Source organism: Passer montanus, unplaced genomic scaffold, assembly GCF_014805655.1.
Source record: "Passer montanus isolate IOZ18808 unplaced genomic scaffold, ASM1480565v1 scaffold2, whole genome shotgun sequence".
Classification (NCBI taxonomy): domain Eukaryota; kingdom Metazoa; phylum Chordata; class Aves; order Passeriformes; family Passeridae; genus Passer; species Passer montanus.
In genome coordinates this window covers 18,259,891-18,278,515 of record NW_024366591.1, presented here as the reverse complement: position 1 = coordinate 18,278,515, position 18,625 = coordinate 18,259,891, and the positions used below count along the sequence as shown (strand labels likewise).

General features: G+C 41.9%; 1 protein-coding gene across 4 annotated transcripts in view; it reads left to right on the top strand.

Moving 5' to 3' along the window:
• The window catches only part of SYNJ2 (synaptojanin 2), a 65,608-nt gene extending 48,999 nt beyond the window's left edge, over nucleotides 1-16,609 (top strand). For 2 of the 4 annotated variants that reach the window (XM_039707828.1, XM_039707832.1), the window contains 10 exons: nucleotides 1,808-1,925; nucleotides 3,706-3,924; nucleotides 5,152-5,230; nucleotides 6,569-6,737; nucleotides 7,146-7,295; nucleotides 9,894-10,028; nucleotides 11,294-11,406; nucleotides 12,143-12,251; nucleotides 13,552-13,754; nucleotides 15,462-16,609. In XM_039707828.1, coding sequence (XP_039563762.1) covers nucleotides 1,808-1,925; nucleotides 3,706-3,924; nucleotides 5,152-5,230; nucleotides 6,569-6,737; nucleotides 7,146-7,295; nucleotides 9,894-10,028; nucleotides 11,294-11,406; nucleotides 12,143-12,251; nucleotides 13,552-13,754; nucleotides 15,462-16,232 — 2,066 coding nt within the window. In that variant the 3' untranslated portion in view covers nucleotides 16,233-16,609. The remainder of the gene's footprint in view (nucleotides 1-1,807; nucleotides 1,926-3,705; nucleotides 3,925-5,151; nucleotides 5,231-6,568; nucleotides 6,738-7,145; nucleotides 7,296-9,893; nucleotides 10,029-11,293; nucleotides 11,407-12,142; nucleotides 12,252-13,551; nucleotides 13,755-15,461) is intronic. The other 2 variants (XM_039707831.1, XM_039707830.1) reach the window with 2 other exon arrangements.
• The last annotated feature ends 2,016 nt before the right edge of the window (nucleotides 16,610-18,625 follow it).

Here is an 18,625-nt window from a genome sequence, read left to right as displayed (position 1 = left end):
GTGTCAGAGATAGAGAAGGCCCTTTCTTCCTGTGTGTATGAACAAAGGCTTTATGCTACAGGTGCTGGGAGCTCACTGAGGAATTGAAAACAGCCCAGCTGTAATAGTACAGAAATAATTCTGTTGTTTTTCAACAGAATCATTAGTCCACATAAAGTTTCTGTGTTATAATGGCTAGATTGTTAAAACTGCTCTTCTCAGTAGATGTAGAAATAGTTTTCTGTAATTTCTTCTGTACTGGTAATTCTTAGGAATATTTCTGGTAGTTTACATAATTGGGGGAGGTTTCATTAATTAGTGCTTATAAAATACTTTGAATTCATGAGTGGCCAACACAACAGAAAGCCCATTTTCACTTGTTATTCAAAAGTTGCAGTTAAGAAATAAAAAGTATTTCTTTGCGTATCAAGTGATAGTTCTCATAATCATTCTCTCAGTCTGCAGGAATATCTATCCCCCAGTGTTTCTAAAATTTAAATCAATTCATATTAGAAGTGTAATTGCTGGAGAATTAATTTGGTCTGTGCCTGCAGATGTGGTTTTTCACATGCCTGGAAATTTCTGCTTGGAATCTAAGTCATACCATGACTATGTTAAGTGTAAAAACTACAAAGCAAAACTAGGGCAATGAGAGAGTGCATGTCATCATTATACAGTTATTTACTCTTATCTAAGGAATGAAAAACAAAGTAAAATGAGGATCTTAAACCATTGATAGAGATGCAGTCCAGAAAAGAAAAGCTGTATGAAATATAATAAGGAAGTTAAAACAGGCCTCTTGTGCTGACTGTTTTCATTTTGGGAGAAGGAACACCCTTCAGCATTTCTAATGCATATTCCTTATTTTGCTTGCAAAACTTGCCCCTGGGGAACTTTAGCAGTTGGAGTACGTACAGCTCATAGGACCTAACTAGCTGTCTGGTCTGCAAGATTCAAGGCAGGTCCCTTTCTTTAGAGTTTGTAGGCCTCCCACAGCGGGCTCACATGGGTCCATAACTGACTGGTACATTCCCAACCCTGCAAAGCTTGCTTAGTTTGCTGCCAGAGTTCCTCTCCTTCACTGCTGATGGCAAGGCTCTTCTGCCTCTCAGCTCTTACTGTGTTGCATCTTGTTGTTGTTATAGGCTAAATGACTGCTCATTTTGCGAGAAGAAAGTGCAGCCCCAGTGTGAGTGATTAGGAAGAAATGCCATATTCCATGTTAACTCATTTTCAGCTTCACAGGAAAGAGGGACAGAGTTATCCATTCATTCAAACAATGACCCAAAAACTTCCTTGTTACTAACAACAATACAGTACCTCATCATGTCTGGAGCACTTTCTGTCACCTTAAGGGTTGCAATGGAATTATTTGGAGGTTGGATTTTCATGGGTTTGGTTCCTCATATCTCTTGTGTATTATTTCTCCAACCCCTGTCTAATACCTAGATTTACAAAATAATTTCCAAGTACAGTGTCTGGTTTTATGCTCAGTGTTGAGGTTGGAGGTAAAATACTAATATGACTCTATCAATGGCTGTTGTACAGATAATTAATTGGGTAACATTCTGGTCAACAATTTTGCAGGTGTCTTACTCCACTGATCAGCTGTCTCAGTTTCACTCTCAGTTATTTATCTTTTTTTTCTTTCTAGTCCCAAATTTGTAAATCTTGTAGGAGACAAGCTCTTTGAATGACAAATATACAAGAACTAAAAAACCCCACCACCCACTAGTAGGGTCTGTGGAGAGCTTCCTAATAAAATAGTGTTTACCTGTTAGTAAAACTAGATTTGAGTGAATTTTAAATCATGTTTTGTGCTGCATAGCTGGAGAGATCAATCTTCTGGACAGTGATCTGAGTGCTGATACTAAAGTCAGGCACACTTGGACCCCTGGAGCCTTGATGTACTATGGGAGAGCAGAGCTGCAAGCATCTGACCACAGGTAACTAAACAATCAGAGAGAGTTTAAAATGTGTAATGCTGAATTCCACCTTCAGAGCAAGGGACCAAGTCTGATTAAAACAGGAATTAGACCTTTATTCCATGTTCAGTATCTGCTTGATGGTCTTTTCCTCTCATGGTGAGTTTTATACCAGAGTGGCAAGTACCTACAGTCATGTATTTATTTTTCCTGCACAGTGATTGCAGCAAGGGTTGGATAAGTTGCAGCAAGAGCTATAGAAAACTGAGCTTTCTGTTGCTTGGTTTTGAAAAGCTCAGATACCTAAGGAAGCTGCTCTGATGGATTTCCACTCAGCTTGCTGCAGAAGAAAAGGAGGTTGGGACTGTGTGGCTTGAAGAGGTGTAAGCCAGGCCACACAGGGACAAGTTTGGCCTCTTCACAGTACTCAAGTGTGGGGCTTCTGTGCCTCCTTTAAAAATGGAAATGGGAGAAGGTAGAAAAATCAAAGGCCAGTGTTTCTGGTTGATCTATATAATTGACATCTCTTTAGGGATATGAATGACCTATCTTTGATAAAATTGTTCTCTGCTTCACTTCTGAGAAACAAATTCTGAGATAAATACACTTTGAAAGGTCCCTTATATTCAGAATATTTGTCTCACCCCTTGTATGCTTTGTGGAAGTGCTACAATATTGCTCCTCCTAGCAGGCTCAGTGACCTCCAGTAGCTGTCTGTGCTTCTGGTGGTGCTCTTGCATGCCAGGCCTGTTCTGTATTCTTCTAGCAGTGAAAGAACATGCCTCTTGCAATCAATTTCTTTGTGTCAAGGCTCTGACATTGCTGTGTTCTGCAAAGCACAGCAGAGCTGCTGCTCTCATTATATAGGACCCTGAGGATGTGATCTGTGAAACATGACTGTTATACATGGTTTTCTATTTCAGCAAACTTGACTCCAAAAGCTGCTTTTTAATTACAGTCAGCAGCTTTGCTTTCCCAAGGTTTGTGCTAGAAAAAGGGCATAGCTCTATCTTTGTGACATATGGAAATGCATTATGTTTCACAATGCTTATGGAAATAGTTTATGCTTCCTATACATTTTCCCCTCTGTTATCCCTTTCTAGCCCTGCTGTTGTTGCTTTCATATGTTCTGGTAATGTGTATTCAAGAGCCAGGACTATTGCAAGTAGAAGTCAGCAATTTTGACACAGTTGTAAGAGCAGCTGTCCCAGTCATGGTCTGTGTGTATGTGCAGGTGAAAATCTGAGAATGTGGATTGCACCCACTGAGATGAGATGAGTTCTACTTTTTCAGGGAGCTCTCTCAATTTTATTCAGCTCTAACACATAGAGGAGTAATTTGTAAGAAATTACTCAAGAAGCAAGTTTGCAGTGTTGGCTGCTTATAGTGTAATGAATTGGCACATATTTGCTACATAACAACATTATACATCTAGAATACCTTGTCCTTCATTTTTGGAAGAAGATATGTGGCCTTGTCTTACAGAAAATAATATATTTCCATCCTGATTTATAGATGTTTGGGGCCACAGCTGTTTGATAATGAGTGAAGTATCCTGATATTTTGGTCTGTAGGTTTGCCATAAGTGCTTCATAGAATTGTTATTTCAATTCACTTATGATGTGTCTTCAATTACATTCAGCTAATGCAGGACTGGGAAATATAATTAATAGTGCTCAAGGCGTGATGTTGACCACTGCAGAAAAAATAAAGCTTACCTATCCTCCTTCTTTATATAGATTTTAATTTTATATAAGCAGTTTTTATTTTTAAATAAGTATTTTTCCTTTGTTTTGTGTAGGCCAGTGTTAGCTATTGTAGAAGTGGAAGTTCAGGAAGTTAATGAAGCTGCCCGTGACAGTGTTTTCCGAGAAGTGTCATCTTTCCAGGGACCACTGGATGCCACAGTAGTGGTGAATCTGCTATCACCAACACCTGAAGAGAAGAATGAATTTCCTGAAGACTTGCGTACAGAGCTTATGCAGATGTTTGAGGATTATGGCACTGTTGTTCTGGTCAGGTGAGTTTGGGATGTGAAATGGCATGGCATCTATTAAAAACCACAGACTTCTGACAGAGTTTGTCTTGGAAAACTAAGTATGTAGAATTCCTTTACTGCACTTTCAGTTCTTCATTAGAAATTGAATGCAAGTGTTTTGAATATCTTACACCTCTCAACAACCTCTTAAAGAAGTAATCCAACAGCTCTCTTGTCTGACTAGAAGAGAATTTTATTCAGTACAGTGCCATAAAGCAGAGGCTTTGATGTAAATCGTCATCTTTAGATTCAGGCCGCACTTCCAAGCATTGCTGCTTCTGGTGGATCCTCCGGCCCTGCGTCAGCTCCTCTGGGGGGGCCTGCTCTCTTCCACCACTCTTTCATACTTGGCAGGAATTCCTGGCTGGCTCTCCTTCCTGTTGGAGGTCATTTTACTTGTTTGTTAACAGTACAGCTTCTCACAGAGTTATCACCCACTGGGTTTGAGAGGGAGAGTGTGATACCTTCTGGCAGAGCAGCTTAATTTCATTCTGATTGATTCTCTACAGGGCTCCAGCACAGCTGTGAGACTTCTGTTTTGAGAAATACAGGCAAAAGACCTAACAGTTGACCTCTGGGAAGCACTGCCAAAAACTTGTTCATGGTTATTTAATTCATTTGTTAGTGGAGAAAGCTGATGACCTGTTATTGTGTAGTTTTATGAAGTACCAATATAAGCTGAGGCTTCAAAATCAGCTGTGCAGGAAAAGCACCACTACCTGGCTTGTAAAGAAAAGGAGCAAGAAAAGAAGATGTTTTGGTGGATTGTTCTTGGTTTATTTTGTTTTTAATTGCTTTAGATCTTGGTGGAATATTACTCTGGGAACATCATATGTCATCTGAGGTGAAGGATATGCAGAACCACGGAAGTTAGTCCAGAGGGAGTGTAGATATTGGACTGGGTATCCTTTCAACAGCTACTGAAATGTTTGTCCTGCTATTCCAGGGGTGATCCAGAAAAGGGCAGGGTGCTGGGGTCACACAAGGCAGGATTGGAGAGAAAAGGAGCCCAGCTGGGATTCATAGATCACCTGCTCCTCCTCAAAAAAATAGAATTGTGAAGGAAAATACAAGTAAAACCAAATGCATATCACAGCATATGTATCCTATATATAGATCTATATGGTAGTTTTCTATCATGCTAGCCTTCAAAGGGTTTTAGTCAATGGTGAAATAAAATGTTCTTTCTCCTTTGCTTTTTTCCACTAGGATCTGTGGAGGTCAAATGCTGGTGACATTTGCAGACAGCAAGTCAGCTCTTCGTGTTATGGATATAGATGGTGCCAAAGTAAGACTTTCTCAAACTTATAACTGCATAACAAATTTCTCAAAAGTGGTTGCTTAGAATGAGATACTTGAGTTTCTACCTAAATCAAGTAGCATTATTTCAAAGAGAGTTAGTGCTCATGAAGTCCTTAACTTTCACATCTGAGGCTATTAATGCAGTACTTTAGTTTCAGGATGGCATGAGGTGACTTTTCATGGATCCCAAGCAGTGCTTAGGCTCTGCCTCTGACACCTGTGCAGAGCACCTGGACTTGTTCATGGTTGTGGCTGCTTGAAGCAGTTCTCTTGACATTCTGGCATATGCTGTTGCCAAAGCATCCTCATGATTGTGGTTTGGAGATTTTTTGTTTCTCCAGTGTATCAAAAGGCTCCTTCTGCTAAGCTGTAACAACATGATTCATTGGCTTCCATGGCAAATCCAGCATTAGCAGCAGGCGTTTACCTTGCCATCCCCTGCTTATCCTTCACACACATACTCTACAAATCATCAACCCCCTGTTGAAAAAAACTGCTTGTGATGCTGCCCTGTAAACTTAATACTGAAGTAATGGATTTTAGTTCTCATTCTTCTTTCATATTTGCAGTTTTATCTTCTAATTTGACTCCTGCCATTGATGTAGTTTATGGCACAGACTGAAACACAGTTGTATGCACACAGTATGTGAAGGTGCTGGGAATGTGAGTTGGGAATTTTTCAAACTGATTTTCCTGTCAAAGCTGCTGGTGTGTCTGCCTTTCACCCCAAATGTCATAGAGCAACACACATAAGCAGCTGAAGTCCTAATGGGTTTGAAAAATACACCTTCCCTATACATCACATATGAGATTTTCTGGTCAGAGTCTCCTTACAGGTAGAAGCAGACGCAGAACTCTTGTGTGTTTTAAAGCTGCTGACTCAAAAACGGCACTTTTTCATGCCAATATTGCTATTTCAGTGTCATTTTAACAATATTTGATGTTTCACCTATTTCTCCAGTATTTCTCAAATGCAGCAGCAGTGCTTTTGAGCTGTGAAACCCATTTGCTTTCAAGAATATTTTTACAGTCTGAAAACTTGGTTGTGGGGGTAAGAAGAGTGTTTCCTTTCCATTTGACTTTTGAAGTGAAGCAGTTGTACAACTTGGTCAGAGCATGGTGCTAATAACATTGGGGCCCTGGGTTCAGTGCCTGCATGGGCCATTCCTTTAATAGCTGGACTTGATGATCCTTCTGGGTCCTTTCCAACTCAGTCTGTGATCTGAGTGATTCTGAACAGGCTGGCAGAACTTGATTATTCTGTTCAAGCATTCTTGTTTATTGAAGGTCCTTGGCAAAGGGAAACAGTTATTTCTGTGCTTAGGTTAGAGGCAGAACAGTGAAAATCCAGCCCAAGACTAAGGACTGGCTAAAGGGCCTTCAGGAGGAAATTGCTCGAAAACGAGACAGCGTTGTCCCCATGTCCCCCACGGCAAACTCCCACCTTCTGGAAGAAAATTTTGACTTCTCAAGTTTGGACTATGAATCAGAAGGTAAGCTATATGTTTCTAAGCTAAGTAGTGAGAAATTGCTTTGCTGACTTTGGTTGCACAGTGCAGTACAGTATGAGTGTCAGTGGCAGCTTAATTTATAATGAAGCCACCCTTCCTAAAAAGATGACTGTAATTAAAGCCTTGACCTGACTCTGTGCCTGGGCATAGAACTGTTACTTAGATCATCCTGTCAGTTCAGTGTTACATGTTAGCAAATTCAGTGTATGGTACAGCTGTCTGTAGAGACACACTGTAATGAAACACATGGCATGGTTACACAAGAATCTTGCCCAGCTTATATATTAAATTATTAAATTAATTGATAGTATAGATTAATTAATTGGGAGTGTAGAGAGACAGAGAATGAATTTTCTCATTAATTCTTTGTTATCTAATATTTTAATCCAGGTGATATAGAGGATGAAGATGATTATTTAGAGGATGCTCTGTGTCAATACCTAGCAGCAGACACAGCAGAAGATATGTCGGAGTGCCCTGGACACTGTGCATCCACAGCTCTTTCAAACAAATCTGGACAAACCCCCCGCCTGTATAAAGGTAAAGTATCCACCTTCCTTAAGGTAAGACCTGAAGGATTGTTGGTCTCCTGTTGTGTGTATTTCCCTGTTCATTTATATTTTCATTCTAGGTTCTCCTGTAATACCTATTCATGCTCAACTCTCCTTGAGTTAGTGACTGTAGCAGAGGTCCTCAGGCATAACAGCAATACAAATGATGAAACTCATGATGATTCTCCTTCTCTCTAGGCTAGGGCAATGCAGGAACGCTGAAAAATGCTGGTTTTCCTTTTCTAGCCAGAGGAAATTAAATGTTTTTATCCATTTGTTGTTGTTTGGCACCAGAATATACAATGAAAAAATTGTTGGATACTATTGCGTACTATTTTCTTATTGGTGAAGGCCAAAGCAAAATCAAACCAAAATAATCTGTTGATTCAGTGATGGGCTCAACTCTGTCCTTTGAGCAGTAGCAGTGGCAGAAGAGTTAGCTGTAAGCTGGGAGGTTGCTGTGTTCAAAGTACTTCAGAGCCCTGAAGTTTCTTCTTTGTTCCCATTTGATTTATTCCTGAAGGAGTCAAGGTTCATAGAATATTTATACATATAATCATCCTTTAGGTTCTTCATGAATGTGTAAACTTTTTCCTTGGTTACCTGGCTTGCTTGCACATTATTGTGAAGTGACTGGGTAAAAAGAAGATAAAGCTGTGGAGAGAAAACTGATAGAAACTGAGGCAAGAACTAGCCAAGCTGGTCTTACAATGGGATGTGATCAGGACATGCTTGAGTGGCCAAGCATTGACAGGCTGGGATATGTATTAAACACCTGATTGTGACAGCAGTGATTCAGTAGCTGTCATTCTGCTCTCTCTCAGAAGTGCTTTGTCTTCTGACATAAAAGTGAAAACTTTTAATACCCTCAAAGGTTGAGTCAGAAGTGGAGTTCAAAAAGATTAAATGAAATTCGTACACTTACACAGACAGATTTTCCAAACAGAGTGATTTATGGCTTTCTTGCCCACCTTGAGTCATAGGCTGGGTTCAGTGTGGCCAGACCCAAAAGCCTATCCCTGAGTAAAGGAGTAATCACTCATTATTAAATACTGTGAAGTCAATCACTTTGTATTATAGGGTGCCTTGCCCTCAAACCACCTCTGGCCTATTGTGTGATGATTCATTAAGCCACAGAGAATTGCAGTGAATCTTGTCACTCACACTAACTCTTCTCCACAAAAATATCACAAAGTAAATAGAGGTAATAGAGTATAGTTTGAAGGAGGTCAGGGTGGGGTCATGATCTCACATAACTCAAAATATGATATATTCAATTAATCTTAAAGTGTCTGCAATTTCAGATTGCTCCATAAGCTCCCAATTCTGCCTGAATAACTTCTAATTGGAGGTATGGTGACTGTGTAGCTGGTGGTAGACACAGATGGAAAACAGTGACAGGCAAAATAGTGTGTGTGTGTGTGTTTCTGAGGTCAGAGAAGGGCACAGCTTCATGAAACTGATGTCCCTGCCAGCAGCCTTTCAGGGATGGAATTGAGTGGTAGTGGCTGGCTTTTGTTGTGTTCAGTTTTACTGCCAGAACTTCAAACCTTGCCTCCAGGTGCCTGCATGACTGCTTGGATCCTGCTGATGAGCCCATGTCTGCAGCTTAGAAGTACTGAAAACGCAGAGAGCACAGGGAGGGCGGGCTGGGCAGACCACAGGCTCTGTCTCTGTGGTTGCCATCTGCTGCTGAGTGGGAGCAGGAAGCTGTGAGGCAGCTCGTGATCCCCAGCAGAGCACAGCTTTCCAAAAAACAAGAATTTGTTTACAAATGCCTGAAGTGCAAGAGACTGCTGCTGCATAATTCCTTCCCCATCTCTCCAAAACACAGGGACAAAACTAAACCTAGTGAATTTTGGAGCTCTAAAGAACAAGAGCTGCATAGCTGGGCAGCCATGGCAGGGTGAGACTGAAATGAAAGTCCTCACTATAGCAGATGGGGGAGAATAAAACAATCCATACTTCTCCGGTCTCCAGCTGTCAGAAGGGCTTAGGTGGGATGAAAGACTGAGTAATTAGTTAGTGATGTAAGGTGCAGCCAAGAGCTAGCAGATTGAGGCAACTGTACCTTTTAGGAGATGCTGCTGGAAAGCAGAGATGTCATGATTGAGCCATTCAGACAGATTTTTCTCTGGTATAAAAACAGTTCTCCTGTTCAAGAAAAGGTGTCTAATCCTCAGATGGAATTCCTCTGTTTGGGATGGAAAGCAAGAAATTCACTATGACTAGCCATGACAGTTTGAGTGGGAGCAGGTTGCCATAAGTCTAGGCTATGAAAATCTCAGAATCTAACAAGGTGCCCAGTAACCCTGGAATGAGATGTAGGCATTCTTTGTGTTGGTGCAAACAGCTAGTAAATGGTGGAAAAGGAGAGAGAGAAAGAAGCATTTGACAAAAGGGTAGATGTTTCCTGCAGTGGGAGCAGGCAGACATTGGGGAGAGCAAAAAATGTGAACGGAGCTATCATGTTGCTGAGGGACCTGGCTGAGGCTTGCCACTCACAGTCACCTCTCTCCTATCTCTCAGATCTGGTGGGCCTCACCCAGTGTGTATCTAATTCAGACACTTCCTAAAATGTCCCTAGATGATGCTGACCTCGCTGATTTGAAGCGGGAGCTGGAGGCAAGTGGGGAGCGCAGCCGCCGCATTCCAAGCAGGTCTCTGTCCATTCCTACCCGGCCTCGGCCACTCCAGCCACCACAGAGGCCTCCCCCTCCCGGTGAGTTGAGCTTTCTTTAGGGTGGTGCTGGCTCCAGCTGAACAGCTTTTGCCTGCCATGTCTGGGTGACAAAGAAGGTCATAGCTTGTTCTGAAATGTCAGGTTGTCGAGGGACTTGTACTTGCTTCCCAGCCTGTTTCAGCCTGAGTGTTACTGCCATTAGTAATGGGAGAAGTTTGTCTTCAGGACAACCCATACTCCACAAAAGAAATGTCTTTAGTAAGGATGGAATAGCCCATATGTTTCATACTAGCTCACCACTCACGTTAGCGAGCTGAGCAGCCACTTTGTGGCAATAAAGATATTGGTATTTATGCCTGCTGACTTCTGAAGTCACTGAGTGTTTTCTTGCAGTTTTTTGGATTCTGAATTAATTGTAATTAGAATTTTAAAAACCTTTGACAAAATAATTATGTATTCTGGACAGTTTTTGTCCTCTCCTTCTTCGCAAGCAATTCTTGTGTTTATGAAAGAAAGGCAAAATGGATTATGATTTTCAGTGAGGTACAAAGGGAAGTGATGCTTTTTACCTAAGCTCTGCTCCCCTGAGATGCCATTCAGAGCTGTGCTGCTCCTGTTTTTAGGGCTAGTTCTGAATGAAAGCTGATTGCTAGATGAGCATAATCATCTTTGCTTCCTGTATTAGACAAGCTATACATATGTTTTTCTTGCAGCCCAAAAGTCTCTCTTTTGTGTACAGTTTCTAGACTCAAATTGGAAATTCTGTGATGCTCACCTGATAGAAGAAGATTATTTTGTGATTATTCCCATTCATTTTTGAGTCTGTTGCACAGAAGTGCCAACACTGCTATCTGTATTTCTGTGCCTAGAAAGCCATGTTAATGCTCAGCGGAGGTTATCTAATTAATTAAATGAAAGACTAACTACAAAACTGATTCCTGAAACAGTTCAAGATTTTGAAAGGGTGATGAAATGCACATTAGTTTTGCTCCAATGCAGATAAAATTTTGTACCAGCTCTTGAATGTACAAAGCCACGATTATTTTGTGATTATTCCCATTCATTTTTGAGTCTGTTGCACAGAAGTGCCAACACTGCTATCTGTATTTCTGTGCCTAGAAAGCCATGTTAATGCTCAGCGGAGGTTATCTAATTAATTAAATGAAAGACTAACTACAAAACTGATTCCTGAAACAGTTCAAGATTTTGAAAGGGTGATGGAATGCACATTGGTTTTGCTCCAATGCAATAAAATTTTGTACCAGCTCTTGAATGTAGAAAGCCATTTTTTATTCCTCTTCCAGCTGGAACATCAGGCAAGAAGTCCCCCTCAGATGGTTCCCTCTCTCCAGGAAGCCAATCCACCTGCTCCATCCTGGCAACAGCAAAGCTGCTTCCCGGAGCCCCTCAGCAGCCAGTGAGTCCTGCTGCTCAGCATGGCCCCTTGGCATTGTCCTGTTCCCTCCCATCCTCACTGGGAATCACCTACAGGATGCACCTGTCATACAAGGAAGGAAGGCCATCACATGTCTGAGCTGAAAATGCCAAGCATAAAACTTCTTGTTTTATGAAAATAACTTCTTGTACTGTAGTACTGAACTGTAGGCCCTGTTAGGCAGCAGAAAAATGTTAATAAATTAACAGGAGTTAGGAAGGCCAAAGAGGGAGAGAGAAAATGAGTGGTGTAAGACCAGAGCACTGTTGCTGCTTTCTGACAGCTGCTAACTTGAATTTTTAACACTATCATCATACGGTTTAATTCTTTTCTCACCTCTGTCTTGGTAGGCCATGCTAGTGCCCAGAATGCAGGAAAAGTCTTGGCCACTGCCAGCAAGGCTGTTGGTCCCCTGAGGAGACCAAGAGCAGAATGTGGAAATGCCTCCTCAGTCCTGTCTTGCTGGATGAGGACCCTAATGCATTGGACAAGGGAGGGCTAAGGCACCAGCTGTGGCACTCAGGCACTGGCCTTCTGTCAGCTGCCAGCAAAGGTGTACAACTTGCTAAAAGATTCCCATTTATTTCGTATTTATAGATCACTGAATAGCTACTTGCAATAACAGAATTTTCCAGGTGTATGAGCTTAGCTGTGAGATTAGAGGTGTACAAGAAAAATCAGTTCTCTCAAGATGGCTCATTCTCCTGTTTTTCCAAAGCCCAAAGTCCGGACTGGAATAAGCAAACCTTACAACGTCAAGCAGATCAAAACCACCACAGCTGAGGAAGCAGAAGAAGCTATTAGATGTCTTATGGAGGCCAAAGGAGGTAAGCACAGCATCTTTAAATAAAGAAAACTCTAGGTGTAGTCATCTCACCATGGCCCAGATGAACATATTCCTATTCAGAATTTCACCCAAACACATTCTTGCAAAATTGTATGTGATATTCTCTGTCAGTTCTGATAATATTAACCTTTTTTTTTTCAAAATTATTAAAATTTTACATTTTGTTATAGAACCTGCTACTAGTAGAACCTTGGGTTATTTATGCCCAGATTTAGTCAGAAAAATTAAAATATAAAGATGGGATTTTACTAAACTGATGGTGCCTGTGTTGCCAGCTCAGAGTTGCATAAAGGATATTTGCTGCTCTATTTACTGAATGCTCAATATTCCAAGCAGAACTACAGAGCAAATGCAGCTCTAGGAGGAATAACCTGGATTCTGTTCACATTTGGACAGCAAGTACAAGTGTAACCTAGATAAAAGCTTGCACTACTTCAGCTTGAATAGCTAAGCTAAAAGGCTACTCTGTGTTTAGGCTCTCTGTGTAGCCCCTGGAGAAGAGAGCTTCTTGCAAGGGCAAGTCAGGGCACAAAACTAACTTAGGTACTGTGAATGTACCCCCCAGGGTTGCATGCAGTCTTTCTGCTGATGCTCTGTGAATGAAAATGGCTACCTGAGTTTGCAAGGCTCTCAGTTTAGGAGAAAACCATCTCTTTTCACTTATACCTAGAATGAATACAATCTGGAATAATCCCATTTATTCAGAAGTATCATAAAGGCATCTTGTTTGTTCCTCAGTGCTGTTCATTTCATTTTGAAATAAGATTTATTCTCCATTGATTTTGAAATTCAGATTCACTTGGTGTGGGTGAGAAAACTTGTCTGGTCAATATCACTTCTAGTCCCTTGTGCATTGATTTTGAAATTCAGATTCACTTGGTATGGGTGCTTGTACTGTACCACCAGTTGGCATTTACAGTTCTTTTTAAAACATTCTACAAGATGCACTTGGTATCATAAACTTGGTTTTCCAGATAATGGCAAAAGGATGCTCAGAGCTTGAGCCCAGTACTCCTGAAACCCCAGCCAGTGTTTTTTTCCACTTGACCAAATGGTGGCACAGCACTGCTGATTTGGCATGAAATTATTTCAGGCAGGGAAGTTTTCCCCTAACAGCCTCTTACAGATGTTACAGGATTGCAAAGGTCTGTGCTTAGCTCCAAAACCTACCTGAGTTGGCCTGTAGGCATGAACATTTTGGGAAGCACGGTTGTGAAAGAAATTATCTTGAATCTATGTTCTGATCAGGCTGAGATGCCGTGTGTGCTTTTGTTTTTCAGGAGTACAGGAAGATGCAGTAAAGCCTGTTCCAACCAGAAACCAAACTGCCTCCAAACCTGAGGCTCTTCCCAGCATCACAAAGTCAGCTTCATTCCAAGGGTCGCAGGCGGGAGCGGTGCCTGTGCCTCATCGTCCACCACCCAAAGTTCCAACTCCAAAGAAGCCAGTGCCCCTGCAAAGGACCGGAGCCAAGGGGGAAAATGTAAGAGAATTGCAGCAAAATGCATCCAGTCTCCATTACAGTGTGAATGATGGAGGGGTGGGCTGGTTGTTTTTTGCAGGAAGTCCTGTCAGGTCAGCAGGTGCTGGAATCATTTTGTGTGTTACAGTCACCAAGGCATAAAAATGCAAGAAAGATTGGAAAGAGAGCCATATGCAGCTTTTCTATTTGTTAGTCCATCCTCTTGTTTTTCTTCCGGATTGTCTAAACCTTGTCAGGAATTAAGACTCGTTTGTTCTTTATCACAGTCTCTAATTTTGACTATGAGTGGTCTGCTCTGTAAAGATTTGAGGCAGCTTCTTCATCAGTTCTGTGTCCTGTGTCCTTTCTTGCTTTTCTTACACACCTTGTAATGGGATTCAGCCTTTCAGTTTGAATTCTGGAGTCTGCTCAAGAGTTCATGTTCTCAAAAATACAAAGCTGTAGGTGTTCAGGTTTTAATATATGTCAGGTCTCTGCAATGGAGACAATCGTTCATCTCTAGAGCTGCTAGAATGATTATCTAATTTGTACAGCAGTTTGAGTACAAGAGGAAGACAAATACAGCCTTTTGTATTCTTCTTTTGACAGAATCTCTGCTAAAGAAGCTCTCTTCCTTTGGTAAAGGCATTCACCCCTTCTCTGTAATGGACTTTGTGCTCTCTTTACTTAGCAGATTCACCAATAAACCCAACCCAGACAGCACAGTCTACGCTGAGGATGGTCAGTTTGTTTTAAGTTGTCACCATTCCCAAGTCACTCTTGAAAGGTTCTGAGAGGGATTGCTATTTTGGTGTTAGCTATGTGAGAGCTTCTGCAGGAATAGATCTATTTCAGGTTGACTCTGCCCTGGAATTCCACTCCTTCCTCCATCTGAGGGAGGTCAGATGGGAGTTGTGTACTTGAAAACCTCTACCCAATCCCCCTCTACCACAGTCAAAAGTAGGCAACTTAACAGCATATAGGAAGAAGTGGCAAGGGGTACGTCCAGCATGAGATACTTACTGAATATTTTGCCTGCATGGAAAAGCCTGTACATTATCTTTTAATGCAAGAGTAATAAAGAATTGAAAAGCTTTCATTCAGTCACACAGAGTGTGAGAAATCTGAAGCAGTCCTTGCCCTCCTAGACTGAGCTGGGCTTGTTATTTATATACTTTTAAATGGTGGAATTATGCTAGACTGGACTTTGAGAGCTTATTTTTATCTTCAGTTGCCAGCATCAGTGAGACAGGATACAGCCCCTAATGCATTTATTGAGTTAGCTTAAGCTAATTCTCCTTCAATCTTATCTATCCAAATAAGCTACACCTAAAGGCAGGGCCTCCCTATGCAATCTTGCTTAAGTACTATTAGTCAGCAGAGAGGTGTAACAAATAACTGACTCCTCAGAACTGTGTTAATTTGGCCCAGAGCAAAAATCCTAACCTGAAAAGGGAGATGGCCAGAAAGAGCTGTGACTAAAACAGCCTGCAGGGTCCTGGTCCTTCACTAGCTCTCTGAGGGTGAGTGCCAGGTGCAATGCTTGGGCCCAGAGCCCAGCAGGTACAGTGGAGACTCTGCTGTCAAGCCTCCTCTTTGTAGTGCTTTTTTTTCTTCCAGGACTGTCAGCCTTTCTTAGCAAGGCTGTCAATTAGACTTGCACCAGTAGTGACTCAGAGTTTAAGGTCCCTTTTTGTTCTCACATTTCTTCCTCTGTTTCCTCCTCAGGCCATGTCTCCAGAAGACCAATTCGACCAACAGACAGCACAGTCTCCTTTTGGCTTGCTAGAGCCCCATCTAGAAGCTGGAGCTATTCTTAGACCAACCAAGATCACTCCAGTCCCTAAACCCAGAACACAAGCTGGGAAGCCTCAAGAGAGCAGGGGGAGCAGTGAAAGGCAGCCCCTGTCAGCAGGCACAGCTGAGGCCATGGTGCTGCCTCCCCAGAACGCTCCCTTTGCCCCAAAGGTGCCTCCACGAAGAAAGAAGTCAGCTCCTGCAGCTTTTCATCTCCAAATTCTCCAGAGCAGTGACAGCCCCCTTTTTAGTGGGTCACTGCTCAACTCCAACAACAACAACCCTGGGTCCTGCCCTCAGACTCACGTCCCTGTTCACTCAGCCTCTGCCAGCCCGGAAAGCAGCACAACTCAGCCCTTGGCACCAAGTGCTGCAGAACTGATGGTGAAGCTCCAGGGCCCTTCTGCACCAGCAGGCCAGCATCCACAACGACTGCATACCAGCTCCCTTCCAGAGAACACCAGTCTGCTGGACCTGGACATTCATTCTTCCTTCCCTCTTTCCACACAGGCACCGCCAGCTACTTCTGCAGCACATGCTTCAGAAAATTTAAATCACCCCAATCAGAAAGATTTCAGTCACTGGGTTACATTTAGTGATGATGAAGACAGCAGTGCAGTGGCAGAAGGGTTCAACAAACTGCTTGTCTTAGAACAAAACAAAAATACCTTTATGAAAACAAATAGTGATTTAGAGTTGTAAAATTTTACCCTCTTAGTCTTCCAAAAGAAATCATAATTATGATGCAAAATTTAAAAAAAAAAATCTTTTTTATATTTAATGAACTGGATCATCTGTCCGTGCTACATTTCATTTTCACGTTTAATGATACGGCCCCTGGAGGGAAGTACATAAAATACATACAACCTAACATTACCTACAGCTCATTTGAAAACTTCCTTAATCTAAGTTATTTCTTTTTATTAATCCATCTTAAGATGTTTTATTTCATTTCAGGTACAAATCATATGTAAGAACATGTAATGATGTACGGAAAAAAAGACAAAAAAATAATTTTCCTTTGGAATATGTATTTTAATCAATTTTGGTTGTTTGAAATAAAGCATCCTTACTTTGAAGAGTTAGTCTGCCAGTTATTCTGGAACAAACATCCCAAGAGGAATGTACACCAGTATAACAACAGCAGTTACACTGGTATTGCTCTGCTGCAAGTCTCCAAAACTCACCCTGGCTTTTGTTCCCAAGCCCATGTCCAACAGCATACTTTGAGAAGGGACTGTAGTTTTCCAGTTTCACTGCAAAGACACACTGTAGGCTGCTTGTGCATTGTCCCTGCAGATCCTGAGGAATGGTTGAGCCCAGCTGATGCCACAGGTATTGGCTCAGCCATGTCTTATGCTAAAGGCAGTTCAGCAGTTCATAGTTGTGTCCCTGTTCCCACTCTGTCTTCATAAGCAAATGCCATGTCAGTCTTCTGTTTCCACAGTGCAGATGAGGAGCGAGCTGGTCCTTTTTGCCTTGCCTGTGGGGTAGAACTGTGCACGATAGATGCCATTTGTGCAAAGCAGGCAGTTAATAACCAGATTGCAGCTTGTCATGGTAACTTGTTAAGAGAAGCATCAAGATCTTTCATTAGTAAAGGAAAGAGAACATTTTTAAGCAGGTGGTGAAGCTGAAAAAACAACTAATTTTCAAAAAAATTTATAAGATGTATTTAAAAAGTTAAGGTTTTTTTTCCCTTTTCCACAGGAAAATTAATTAGCTTGTTCTGAGCTTTCCTATCACTGGGATTGCAGCCATTTTCTTCCTTACAATGCCTACCTGTTTCTCTGCCACTGCCAAATTTTGAACACAAGAGATCCTCTAAGAGAGGATGCTGCCTTCGAGCACCTGTCATGCTCCTCTACTCTCCTGTTTGCCAGACACTTCAAAAAAATCCCCAGAACCTTCAAAGGCCAAGCCCATAAAGCCCAGTGCTAAGCTTCTCGTGTGAGTGTCAGTTTAACGTGGTTGCAGGCTGGTGAACAATGAGATACTCATTTCCCCACAAGATAAGACACAAAGCCTTTGCCTCTTAGTTCTCCTCTTAAAAAATACAGTGAATATTTATGGGCACATCTCAGTATAAAACATTAGCAGTAAAAAAGAAAGAGTACGGTATATGATCACATCCAACATTTTCTGCAAAGATAATTAACAGCTCTAGGACAGCTAATTTACATGTTAATGAAAGTGTTAGCAGGAAAGCCAATTAAACTGGATTTATACAAGTCAAATAAAATCTGCTTTATTACTCTCCTTGAATAAGAGACGGATGTGGCCTTTAGCATTCTATCTTATGTCTGTGTCTGTGGCAAGCTGCCCACTGAAGGATGAATCCCGGCAGCTCGCTGGTTTATGCTATCAGTGACAGGAGATATTGCTCAGCCGCAGCAAATCAAGGGAAGGGGACAGACAGTCCAGCTGAAAAGGTTACAGCACAGGATGAGGAATCTCCTGTCTCAATAAATTACCTTCCAACATCCCAGCCAAGTGTTTTCTCAGAGGCAGGAGCTTGTGACCTGCTTGTGATCTGGTTCTAGTTTCAATGGTCAGAGGAAGCAAAGCAGAGCCAGACTTGCTCCATGTTTGGGAAATCACTATGGAAAACTCAGACTGCAGGAGGCAGTGATTCTTTCATTCTCATTTGGGATTAAGCCAGGCCCCACCTGCAAAAAGAGGCCAAGTAACCTGAACCCTTATTACTGATGTCCACAACCAGGGAACCCACAGCACAGCTCTGTTCCTAGCTCTGCTGCCCATCCTCAGTGGGACATAATCAATGGAAATCAGTGTCCTCAGGGACAGCTGTCACTCTTCAGGGGCATATAATGGGTTGTAGGGAGTGGTTATCCCGTGACATTCTTCCATTCAGGAACCCAGCACTTGGCAAAAATTGCTGATGGCAGCTGTGAAGCCAGGTATGAATGATTTACCAGACACAAGTCTACAAGTATCTGCTTCTTCAATGAGAGGCTTTGGCAAGACACCCCATGAGTTTGCCCAAGGTCTGCAGCTTCAAGTTGCAGTAGGCACCTTGGTGGCTCTGCTGTCAGGTATGAATGATTTACCAGACACAAGTCTACAAGTATCTG